This window comes from Electrona antarctica (assembly GCF_951216825.1).
Source record: "Electrona antarctica genome assembly, chromosome: 11".
Lineage (NCBI taxonomy): Eukaryota > Metazoa > Chordata > Actinopteri > Myctophiformes > Myctophidae > Electrona > Electrona antarctica.
Window position 1 is genome coordinate 27,672,083 of NC_136792.1, and position 12,500 is coordinate 27,684,582.

The 12,500-nt window shown below is 45.4% G+C and overlaps 1 protein-coding gene across 3 annotated transcripts in view; it reads right to left on the bottom strand.

Annotated features, from left to right (window-relative positions):
* Nucleotides 1-12,500, bottom strand: part of schip1 (schwannomin interacting protein 1) — a 52,942-nt gene that overhangs the window by 22,876 nt on the left and 17,566 nt on the right. Inside the window, exon 1 of one of the 3 annotated variants that reach the window (XM_079513442.1) lies at nt 913-1,242. The exons of the other annotated variants lie outside the window; for them this stretch is intronic. Within the exon in view, the coding sequence (XP_079369568.1) occupies nt 913-942 (30 nt within the window). The 5' untranslated portion in view covers nt 943-1,242. Of the gene's footprint in view, nt 1-912; nt 1,243-12,500 lie in introns of those variants that run through there. 3 annotated transcript variants of the gene reach the window in all.

Consider the following 12,500-nt stretch of genomic DNA (forward strand, 5'->3'; position numbering starts at 1 on the left):
ACTTCGTCTCTTCCTCCTGAGCTTTTGTCATATTCTTCACCCACTCCTCGCCCTTGTTCTACACAGACATCTCATCTCTCTCCTTTCATCCACCCACTTTCTCCCTCCTGCACACCCCCTTCTACACTGACTGCATTGCAGACTTTCCTCCCTAGGAATGAAGGTTAGGGAAGAGAAGAGTGTAAGTACAGCTGTGAAATGCACTCCTTTCATCAACACTGTATCATTCCTCATTAGATAAATCGGGGCACTTCTGTCACAGGCCTAATTGGAAACGCACGCACGCACGCACGCACGCACGCACGCACGCACGCACGCACACGCACGCACGCACGCGCGCGCACACGCACACACGCACACGCGCACACACACGCGCGCACACACACACAGCATTCTGTTCCTGACTATGATGCCTGCGCCACAGATTCACATTACATACCTATCTCACAGCTCTCAATACATTCCCAGATAAAGTTGCAAAATGTGTCTGTCAGGCATGCAGACTGATGGATTGATGATGCTGAGCTGAGGGCATTGTGACTGTCCACAGTGGAGGGGCGTGGGTTTGTGGGAGTGGGGGGGGGGGGGGGGGGGGGATTATTCCACTGAGTCAAGGGCTCTCTTAGCAACCGCCTAGATGTCCGATTCACAACACAACATAACACAAAACATAGTATCTACCTACACAGATGTCTGACACTCCTGCAACAGGCAACAACACAGTGGAACCTTCAATAATTGATGACATAAATCAAATGGACGAGATAGAATCAATGAAATATATTACACACATGCAGCTAAAGTGCAGCTAAAACAACATTCTCCTGGGGCCTGTCAACTGCAAAAAACAACACCACCCAAATCTACAAATGGAGTCATGTTGATGGTTGTCTTGGTAAGCAGTATGTTTACCTTGTAAGAATAGTTTTCCTGGTGAACCATCCTTCACAGCATCCTACAGTCTGCTTTGCTGGGAGAAACGGACGTGAGTGGAAGTGGGATAAAAATCCCAACCCCGCAGTGGTATTCTGAGGGAGGGGAGGGGAGGAGAGGAGAGGAGGGGTTGCAGATCTCGTCCGGTCCTGATCGGAGCTATCTGCTGCTGCTGTCACTGTCCTTGTGATATAACACCTATCTCCTTTCCCCTCCGATCTATCTACCTACCGACACTCTTGTGTTTTACCACCGCTTTCTAGCCCTCTTTCGTTTGGTTTTGCGGTCTGCTGTCTAAACAGGGCAGGGTCTGATCACTTCTTTCCCAAAAGCCGAGAGAGGGAGGGGAGTGAGCGGAAAAAGGGGAGGCGTGTGAGAATGAGAAAGACAGAAAAAAGGGATGGTGGGAGGGAGGAGAGGTGAAAGGGAGAGTACATTCAGAGTCGCCTCTCTCTGTCTGGGTCCGATGGAGCAAGGGGGAGGGGCTGATGGGTAGAGAACCCACAGAACAGGCCAATGGAGAGAGAGGATGGATGGATGGAGGAGGGGTGACAGCACAGAAGGGGAGGCAACATTCTGCCATTCTATAAAGCAAGGTAAAGTCATCCCAGTCAGAGAGAGACAGCAACACATTAGTATATGTGTGTATAGTGTGTATATATCTATATTATGTAGCATACTGTATCTATATCTATAAAGCCATGTGGCCCATATGGCAGGGCCTCCTATTTCTGTAGCGTGAGGCAGCTTGATGTACAAGTACTGGACATGACACTCTGGACATGACGTCATGCTAGTAAATTAAATGATAATGTTACTATCAGTTTTTCTCTGTGGTACTGGGTACACATACCATTTACTACAAAACAGTTTTTCTCTGTGGGTAGTCTGGGTACACATACACATATCATTTACTACACAATCAACATTCATTATTTGTACAACCCCACCCACTGTTCTTCTGCCACTGTGTAACAGTATCTGCGGGCACTGGGTGGCATTTACTGTACCCTCTCTGACTGTCTCTCTGCAGGATTATCAACCCGCAGCGGCAGATGGCTGGTCTGTAATCCACCAGTAGGCCACCCTATACCAGGATAATCCCTTCCTTCTCCACCTCCCCTTTCCTCTCTCTATCCTGCCATCCACCACATTTTATTTTGTCCATCAACATCTGTGATCTGTGATTTCTGATGATCACAAACTGTGATCATCCCTCATTTATCTCAATGTAGACCGTGACTAAAATGGATATTTATCAAAGCATATCTGTGCCTTATTTATTCTATATAATAGTATATTTATTCTATTATAATAGTATATTTATTCTATTATAATAGTATATTATTATTTATTCTATTATAATAGTATATTTATTCTATTATAATAGTATATTTATTCTATTATAATAGTCCGAGAATAAAGGCATGCAATATATTTGCACGACAGATTCAATTAAACCAGACATTTAATTCCAGTTTCATTTTTGTGTTCTGTTATTTTTTACCAGGGTACTCTCCTTTATTCTCCTCCCTCCATCCATTCTCCTCTCTGAACAGATCTCTCTATTTGCTATTGATCTTGTTTGGGTATAACCCCCATATCTTCATTTGTTTTCCCCCATAAACCCAATACTGTGTTTAATGACCTGGTGGTGGATGGATGGTCTCCCTCCTGTGATCTCTTGGATCAACATGCCATGGCTTGCTTTGGATAGGCCGCCCTGCATGGTGCCTGTGTATTCGACCGGCGCCTCTCCAGTTATTCTACCCTTGACTTTCACAGTAAGACTTTGACCTGTGATACAGATTGAGTCCTTTTTCCAGTCATTTGATATGGAGGCTCCTGGATCCAGTCAGTGAGATCTACTGTATAAACCTGAGTCTCTCTCAGGGATTCAAGAGGCTTCATGGGTTAACAAGATCAGAAGTGAAGCCAATGGACTGTGTGTGGGTATTCAGTCAATGTTCACAGCGCCAGACCCAGCATTCAGGCTAGGTTTGCACTGCTTCAAAGACCTTGATGCCCACCCTTCTTGCCTGGTGAATACCAATATATTCACGCAGTCTTTCTTCCATGCCTCATTGCATTCAAGCATGTGCACGCACGCACGCACGCACGCACGCACGCACGCACGCACGCACGCACGCACGCACGCACGCACGCACGCACGCACGCACACACACACACACACACACACACAGGAGGTGCAGGAGCAGAGAAACTTTGATGTATGAATCCGTGAACCATGCTATGATATGAAAAGCCGTAGCAACCGGCCCCTTTCCACCATCGCCATGGCAGCAGTCCGTCACCTTCACTCCCTGCTGACCTTCAGCATGGTTGTCAAGGTGGTTCAGGTGGTCAAAATTGATCCTGCTGCTTTGTCTTCCCCAGTAACACAGCATCGGTGTCGGTCTGAAACCTTTTAACTCCATTATTCAAACTTCTTGTTTTTTTCGTAAACGAATGCCCTACTTCGTCGTACAAGAGCACCGGACAAAAGTAGCGAAAATAGGCGGTCTACAAGCCCACATACACAGTGACACGTTGTGGGCTTGTAGATCTGCCATGTTTGTGAATATTTAAACGCCAAAGTGAAAGTGCTTAAGTCTATCTGTGGGTTTTATAAATATTAAAACAATGTATTAACAAGAGCTTGTGCCTAAATAATAACTAACACTGGATGCATTGTTTCAATTTCCTGAACAGTAAGGGTTTTGGACATACTAGGTTCCCACCAGACGGAGATGATAAAATGCTACAGTAGCAGCACATGATCTCCAGAATAATGATTATTTACTAAATGCAGCTTCTAAAATTATGTGTTGATGTGTATTGGCAAGCACATTAATCATTCTATGATAAACATGCTTTGGTGTTCCACATAAAAATAACTGAATATTGATCTTGTTTCTTCCAAGTGAACAACAACATTCTTTGTTCTACAACAGAAGTCCTCAAACTTTTGTGACTTGGGACATTGATCAAAGTATTTATTAATTAAGTGCCAGGGGGTGGACACCAGTTTTGGTCCTGGGTGCCACTGTTCCCATTATAAATAAAAGAAAGAAATGTAATTCTATTGTGCATGTCATGTTCATGTCATCACCTGCACACCAGGAATTTTCAAAATATGGATTAAAACAAAATAAATAAATAAAAAGAATATTAAAAAATCTTGGTTTCTTGTTGGTGGCAACCAGTACATGGTTAGATTCATCTCGTGATCTCGTCGGTGGCACCTAAACAGTTAACAGTATGCAGAATGGGTACATTTCACACGAAAGCACAACTCAATACAACAACTGTTTTGTTACTGTGTGGACGACACCATGATTGTCAGAACCAGAGAAGACAGGCAAGTACCTTCCCGAACTTCTATCTTGCTGGTAATATTCTCAGTATGTGTAATGAGTACGTGTACCTGGGACATGTTATTTCTGATTTCCTCTCTGATGACAGGGACATTTTTAGACAATGTAGAAAGCTGTATGCTCAAGCAAATACACTGTGTCGCAAGTTCAGCATGTGTTCTGTACCTGTGAAGATCGCACTTTTTAAGAGGTGTCTAAGGTAAATTCGAGTCAAGACCACTGAGACCAGGCATTTGTGAAACGTACGTAGGCTGATAATCTAAGCATGTAATACATTTATATTTTTCATCAAATCTCTTATTTAATCTCTTATTTATGCCTACATTGTTCTGATGAAGCAGTTTTGTTCGTAGAACAAAACATCATACATTATGGAAATCTGACTCTTTTGTCAAGGATAAATAATATGGAACACTGCCATGTTGATCTTGTAAACTAAGTAATGCAGATGTTTAACAATAATGTAACTCTTGAGAGCGTCAAATTAAACCAAATGGACCCGTAAGGGTCTTTATACTCTCAAGAGTTAAATCTCTAATAAGGGTCCATTTTGTACCAACTACGCCACATTTAGTTGGAACCTCCTCAAGGACCACTTGTGGTCACCGGACAACTGGTTGAAAACCACTTCTCTAGTGGGAAAGGAGCTATAAACAAGACATGATTTTCGCAATGTGAAAATCCTCTTAGCAGACCTTGCATTAAACTGTACTTTCCTGTGCTTGTTTCTGCAAACTGTACAGTTTTCAAAGACATGCCCAAAATCTGTTTCACTTTGGTATTAAGACCTGAGCTTGTTTTTAATATATCCTAACCCACATATGACAACAACACTGATGTGTTGTATATTGATGAAGCCAAACTTCAAGGTTCTGTTATATGTTTGCACGGACACAGAGCAGACGTCTTCTTATGAGGTCCATACAGTCATTATATTTGGAGAAAAAAGAATTGGGCTCATGAGCTGGGCTTTAAAATGAGAAATGCTTCTCATAGGACCAGAGACAGATGTATGCGTTCGTTATTTCCTCCCAATATAATTTTACATCATTTTTTGGACAAATGTATGTGTCCTGCACAAGGACATCAGTTTGCTCTTGGGAGACATTATATTTCTGAGGCTATTCTTCCATGACAAAACGAAAATGATCAGTGTGCCTCTGTGCTCAGCACAATGCGCTGCTCTTAGGGAAGGTAATGAAAAGCAATACTTTAATTAGGTCAGGATTGAATCACAATATATTCAGCCTAATCCAACCCACCTTAGCTGCAATTACTCTGCCCTTCTCCCATGTCTGTTGCTGTAGCTACATACCACCTGCCCAGCAATTCACACCGGTTTGCCTGTTTCCCAAAAAGAGAGCAACTGTGCAACTGAACCTTTTGGCCAAAGGTTGGCACTTGATGAGCAGCGGTGTCACCAAACTCTGTGAGTTCATCCTCCCAGGAGAATGAATGCGCCAAGACCATTCCATTTAAATCCAGCCAGTGCGTTTCCTTTGAGCCCTGCCACTAGCAGAGCTAAAAGACAGCAACACCAGTGTGATTATCTAACCACAGGATTCAGATGTCTCAGGCAGCCCAAATCAGCTGAGAGAATATGGGCAGTCAGAGAAATTATCAAGTGGAGACAGACAACCTTGTCTGTTGATGCCAAAACAGGTTTGGGAAAACCTCATTAGGAGGTGTAGCTCTGGGCTGGATAACATCAGCCTCCTAGAGGTTGCAGCTGGTTATGTCTCTACAAATGTTGACCGTTAAGGTGGTGAACATTTTGTTGAAATATGAATTGCACCGTGAGTACCACACAGACATTTCTGTGCACTGTTACTGTATGTCAATTACATTGATGGTATAAACAGATTAACCCATTCAGGTATGCGGTTAGGCGCACGCTTGGCTCAGGGAGGAGGACGCCCCTGCCATGCAGAGTCCAAGGCACTTTGGATAATAACATCATATCCTGTGTTTGTAAAACTGTCAATTATCACTCTGTATTCATACAGTACTACTGTACTTGCTCTGTGGAGACATCTTCACACTGTGGGTGTGATGTAGATCACTGTGGGTGTGTGGGTGTGATGTAGATGTACTGGATCTGTTCCCAATTCTCTCATCTTCTTCTTCTTTCTATCTAGTGCATCGAAACAACATACAGTACAGAGGCTAGAGCATATACTGTAGACTTCCTCTCTGTCTGTCTGTCTATTTATAGATGCAAGCACAAGGGTAGAATACCATGGGAACCTAAGCTTATCAATCATTGAATATGTAACAGTCCAGTCTACTGCAATGTTAACTAAGAAAATCAAAGGTGGGCAAGCAGAGAGGCGCTTTGAATGACCATTGCACCAACTACAGTAATAGGAATGATTCACCCAATCTGCAAAAGCAGATTATTTAAGAGTATTCTAACCTTATCTTTCTATCTCTCCCCCTTACCTTTCCACTGGTAACTAAAATCTCCCCCCCCCTCGAAGGGAGAGAGGGAGCATAGATGCTTTTAGTGAGCTGACATTTTGTGTCGGTGTGAAAAACATTGTGCATAGTGGAGCAGGTTGCCTCAGTGTGAGGGCCAGACTTTGGCAGTAATGAGCTCTCTCTGACAGCGAGTAACTGATGGTGGAAGGCCAAAGAGGCATGGCGTGAGTGTGTGTGTGTGTGTGTGTGTGTGTGTGCGTGTGTGTGTGCGTGCGTGCGTGCGTGCGTGCGTGCATGTGCTTCTGTGTCGGTGTAAGAGAGAGAGAGAGAGTGAGGGGGTGTGTCTGTGTGTCTAAGTAAGAGATGTAAATGTAAGAGTTAGAGAGATAGGGAGCCTCCAGTGGCTGTTCTAATGAGGAAACTGTGTGCAGTGAGTAATGTGCAGTTGGTGGCACAGATATTCAGGCATGGTGTGCCTGCTCTACATTAAAGAAGACAAATTTGCACACTGGCATGTCAAACACGGACAAGTGAATGATTATCAATTACGCTGGGGATAGGAAATAAGCCATGATGAAATACTAGGAGAGGTGAGTCAAAAATAAATCCTTAGTAGTTAAGGATGATACAGTGAGCAGAGAAGAGTGCACGGCCACAGAATGATTTCTATGGTTACAGGGTGGGTTACTCCATGGGTTGAGCCAGATGGAATGATTCTATGGTTACAGGGTGGGTTACTCCATGGGTTGGGCCAGATACAGAATGATTTCTATGGTTACAGGGTGGGTTACTCCATGGGTTGGGCCAGATACAGAATGATTTCTATGGTTACAGGGTGGGTTACTCCATGGGTTGGGGCCAGATACAGAATGATTTCTATGGTTACAGGGTGGGTTACTCCATGGGTTGGGGCCAGATGGAATGATTTATATGGTTACAGGGTGGGTTACTCCATGGGTTGGGCCAGATGGAATGATTTCTATGGTTACAGGGTGGGTTACTCCATGGGGTGGGCCAGATGGAATGATTTCTATGGTTACAGGGTGGGTTCCTCCATGGGTTGGGCCAGATGGAATGATTTCTATGGTTACAGGGCGGGTTACTCCATGGGTTGGGGCCAGATGGAATGATGTATATGGTTACAGGGTGGGTTACTCCATGGGTTGGGCCAGATGGAATGATTTCTATGGTTACAGGGTGGGTTACTCCATGGGTTGGGCCAGATGGAATGATTTATATGGTTACATTGTGGGTTACTCCATGGGTTGGGGCCAGATGGAATGATTTATATGGTTACAGGGTGGGTTACTCCATGGGTTGGGGCCAGATACAGAATGATTTCTATGGTTACAGGGTGGGTTACTCCATGGGTTGGGGCCAGATGGAATGATTTATATGGTTACAGGGTGGGTTACTCCATGGGTTGGGCCAGATACAGAATGATTTCTATGGTTACAGGGTGGGTTACTCCATGGGTTGGGCCAGATGGAATGATTTCTATGGTTACAGGGTGGGTTACTCCATGGGTTGGGCCAGATGGAATGATTTCTATGGTTACAGGGTGGGTTACTCCATGGGTTGGGGCCAGATGGAATGATTTCTATGGTTACAGGGTGGGTTACTCCATGGGTTGGGGCCAGATGGAATGATTTCTATGGTTACAGGGTGGGTTACTCCATGGGTTGGGGCCAGATACAGAATGATTTCTATGGTTACAGGGTGGGTTACTCCATGGGTTGGGGCCAGATACAGGATGATTTCTATGGTTACAGGGTGGGTTACTCCATGGGTTGGGGCCAGATACAGAATGATTTCTATGGTTACAGGGTGGGTTACTCCATGGTTTGGGGCCAGATACAGAATGATTTCTATGGTTACAGGGTGGGTTACTCCATGGGTTGGGGCCAGATACAGAATGATTTCTATGGTTACAGGGTGGGTTACTCCATGGGTTGGGGCCAGATGGAATGATTTATATGGTTACAGGGTGGGTTACTCCATGGGTTGGGCCAGATGGAATGATTTCTATGGTTACAGGGTGGGTTACTCCATGGGTTGGGCCAGATGGAATGATTTATATGGTTACAGGGTGGGTTACTCCATGGGTTGGGCCAGATGGAATGATTTCTATGGTTACAGGGTGGGTTACTCCATGGGTTGGGGCCAGATGGAATGATTTCTATGGTTACAGGGTGGGTTACTCCATGGGTTGGGGCCAGATACAGAATGATTTCTATGGTTACAGGGTGGGTTACTCCATGGGTTGGGGCCAGATACAGGATGATTTCTATGGTTACAGGGTGGGTTACTCCATGGGTTGGGGCCAGATACAGAATGATTTCTATGGTTACAGGGTGGGTTACTCCATGGTTTGGGGCCAGATACAGAATTATTTCTATGGTTACAGGGTGGGTTACTCCATGGGTTGGGGCCAGATACAGAATGATTTCTATGGTTACAGGGTGGGTTACTCCATGGGTTGGGGCCAGATGGAATGATTTATATGGTTACAGGGTGGGTTACTCCATGGGTTGGGCCAGATGGAATGATTTCTATGGTTACAGGGTGGGTTACTCCATGGGTTGGGCCAGATGGAATGATTTCTATGGTTACAGGGTGGGTTACTCCATGGGTTGGGCCAGATGGAATTATTTCTATGGTTACAGGGTGGGTTACTCCATGGGTTGGGGCCAGATGGAATGATTTCTATGGTCACAGGGTGGGTTACTCCATGGGTTGGGGCCAGATGGAATGATTTCTATGGTTACAGGGTGGGTTACTCCATGGGTTGGGGCCAGATACAGAATGATTTCTATGGTTACAGGGTGGGTTACTCCATGGGTTGGGGCCAGATGGAATGATTTCTATGGTTACAGGGTGGGTTACTCCATGGGTTGGGGCCAGATACAGAATGATTTCTATGGTTACAGGGTGGGTTACTCCATGGGTTGGGGCCAGATACAGGATGATTTCTATGGTTACAGGGTGGGTTACTCCATGGGTTGGGGCCAGATACAGAATGATTTCTATGGTTACAGGGTGGGTTACTCCATGGTTTGGGGCCAGATACAGAATGATTTCTATGGTTACAGGGTGGGTTACTCCATGGGTTGGGGCCAGATACAGAATGATTTCTATGGTTACAGGGTGGGTTACTCCATGGGTTGGGGCCAGATGGAATGATTTATATGGTTACAGGGTGGGTTACTCCATGGGTTGGGCCAGATGGAATGATTTCTATGGTTACAGGGTGGGTTACTCCATGGGTTGGGCCAGATGGAATGATTTATATGGTTACAGGGTGGGTTACTCCATGGGTTGGGCCAGATGGAATGATTTCTATGGTTACAGGGTGGGTTACTCCATGGGTTGGGGCCAGATGGAATGATTTCTATGGTTACAGGGTGGGTTACTCCATGGGTTGGGGCCAGATACAGAATGATTTCTATGGTTACAGGGTGGGTTACTCCATGGGTTGGGGCCAGATACAGGATGATTTCTATGGTTACAGGGTGGGTTACTCCATGGGTTGGGGCCAGATACAGAATGATTTCTATGGTTACAGGGTGGGTTACTCCATGGTTTGGGGCCAGATACAGAATTATTTCTATGGTTACAGGGTGGGTTACTCCATGGGTTGGGGCCAGATACAGAATGATTTCTATGGTTACAGGGTGGGTTACTCCATGGGTTGGGGCCAGATGGAATGATTTATATGGTTACAGGGTGGGTTACTCCATGGGTTGGGCCAGATGGAATGATTTCTATGGTTACAGGGTGGGTTACTCCATGGGTTGGGCAAGATGGAATGATTTCTATGGTTACAGGGTGGGTTACTCCATGGGTTGGGCCAGATGGAATTATTTCTATGGTTACAGGGTGGGTTACTCCATGGGTTGGGGCCAGATGGAATGATTTCTATGGTTACAGGGTGGGTTACTCCATGGGTTGGGGCCAGATGGAATGATTTCTATGGTTACAGGGTGGGTTACTCCATGGGTTGGGGCCAGATACAGAATGATTTCTATGGTTACAGGGTGGGTTACTCCATGGGTTGGGGCCAGATACAGAATGATTTCTATGGTTACAGGGTGGGTTACTCCATGGGTTGGGGCCAGATACAGAATGATTTCTATGGTTACAGGGTGGGTTACTCCATGGGTTGGGGCCAGATACAGGATGATTTCTATGGTTACAGGGTGGGTTACTCCATGGGTTGGGGCCAGATACAGAATGATTTCTATGGTTACAGGGTGGGTTACTCCATGGTTTGGGGCCAGATACAGAATGATTTCTATGGTTACAGGGTGGGTTACTCCATGGGTTGGGGCCAGATACAGAATGATTTCTATGGTTACAGGGTGGGTTACTCCATGGGTTGGGGCCAGATGGAATGATTTATATGGTTACAGGGTGGGTTACTCCATGGGTTGGGCCAGATGGAATGATTTCTATGGTTACAGGGTGGGTTACTCCATGGGTTGGGCCAGATGGAATGATTTCTATGGTTACAGGGTGGGTTACTCCATGGGTTGGGCCAGATGGAATGATTTCTATGGTTACAGGGTGGGTTACTCCATGGGTTGGGGCCAGATGGAATGATTTCTATGGTTACAGGGTGGGTTACTCCATGGGTTGGGGCCAGATACAGAATGATTTCTATGGTTACAGGGTGGGTTACTCCATGGGTTGGGGCCAGATACAGGATGATTTCTATGGTTACAGGGTGGGTTACTCCATGGGTTGGGGCCAGATACAGAATGATTTCTATGGTTACAGGGTGGGTTACTCCATGGTTTGGGGCCAGATACAGAATTATTTCTATGGTTACAGGGTGGGTTACTCCATGGGTTGGGGCCAGATACAGAATGATTTCTATGGTTACAGGGTGGGTTACTCCATGGGTTGGGGCCAGATGGAATGATTTATATGGTTACAGGGTGGGTTACTCCATGGGTTGGGCCAGATGGAATGATTTCTATGGTTACAGGGTGGGTTACTCCATGGGTTGGGCCAGATGGAATGATTTCTATGGTTACAGGGTGGGTTACTCCATGGGTTGGGCCAGATGGAATTATTTCTATGGTTACAGGGTGGGTTACTCCATGGGTTGGGGCCAGATGGAATGATTTCTATGGTTACAGGGTGGGTTACTCCATGGGTTGGGGCCAGATGGAATGATTTCTATGGTTACAGGGTGGGTTACTCCATGGGTTGGGGCCAGATACAGAATGATTTCTATGGTTACAGGGTGGGTTACTCCATGGGTTGGGGCCAGATACAGAATGATTTCTATGGTTACAGGGTGGGTTACTCCATGGGTTGGGGCCAGATACAGAATGATTTCTATGGTTACAGGGTGGGTTACTCCATGGGTTGGGGTCAGATACAGAATGATTTCTATGGTTACAGGGTGGGTTACTCCATGGTTTGGGGCTAGATACAGAATGATTTCTATGGTTACAGGGTGGGTTACTCCATGGGTTGGGGTCAGATACAGAATGATTTCTATGGTTACAGGGTGGGTTACTCCATGGTTTGGGGCTAGATACAGAATGATTTCTATGGCTACAGGGTGGGTTACTCCATGGGTTGGGGCCAGATGGAATCCTTGTGGACAGCATTTCCCATTTTCCCCCAAATCATTTTGGAATCTATTCAAAATCCAATGAAACTGCTCAGACATGGACTTGCTTGTAGAAGCCACAGACTTAAATGGAAATGCCGTGACAAACTGACATCAGTCTAATGGTATGGGACGGGTATTGT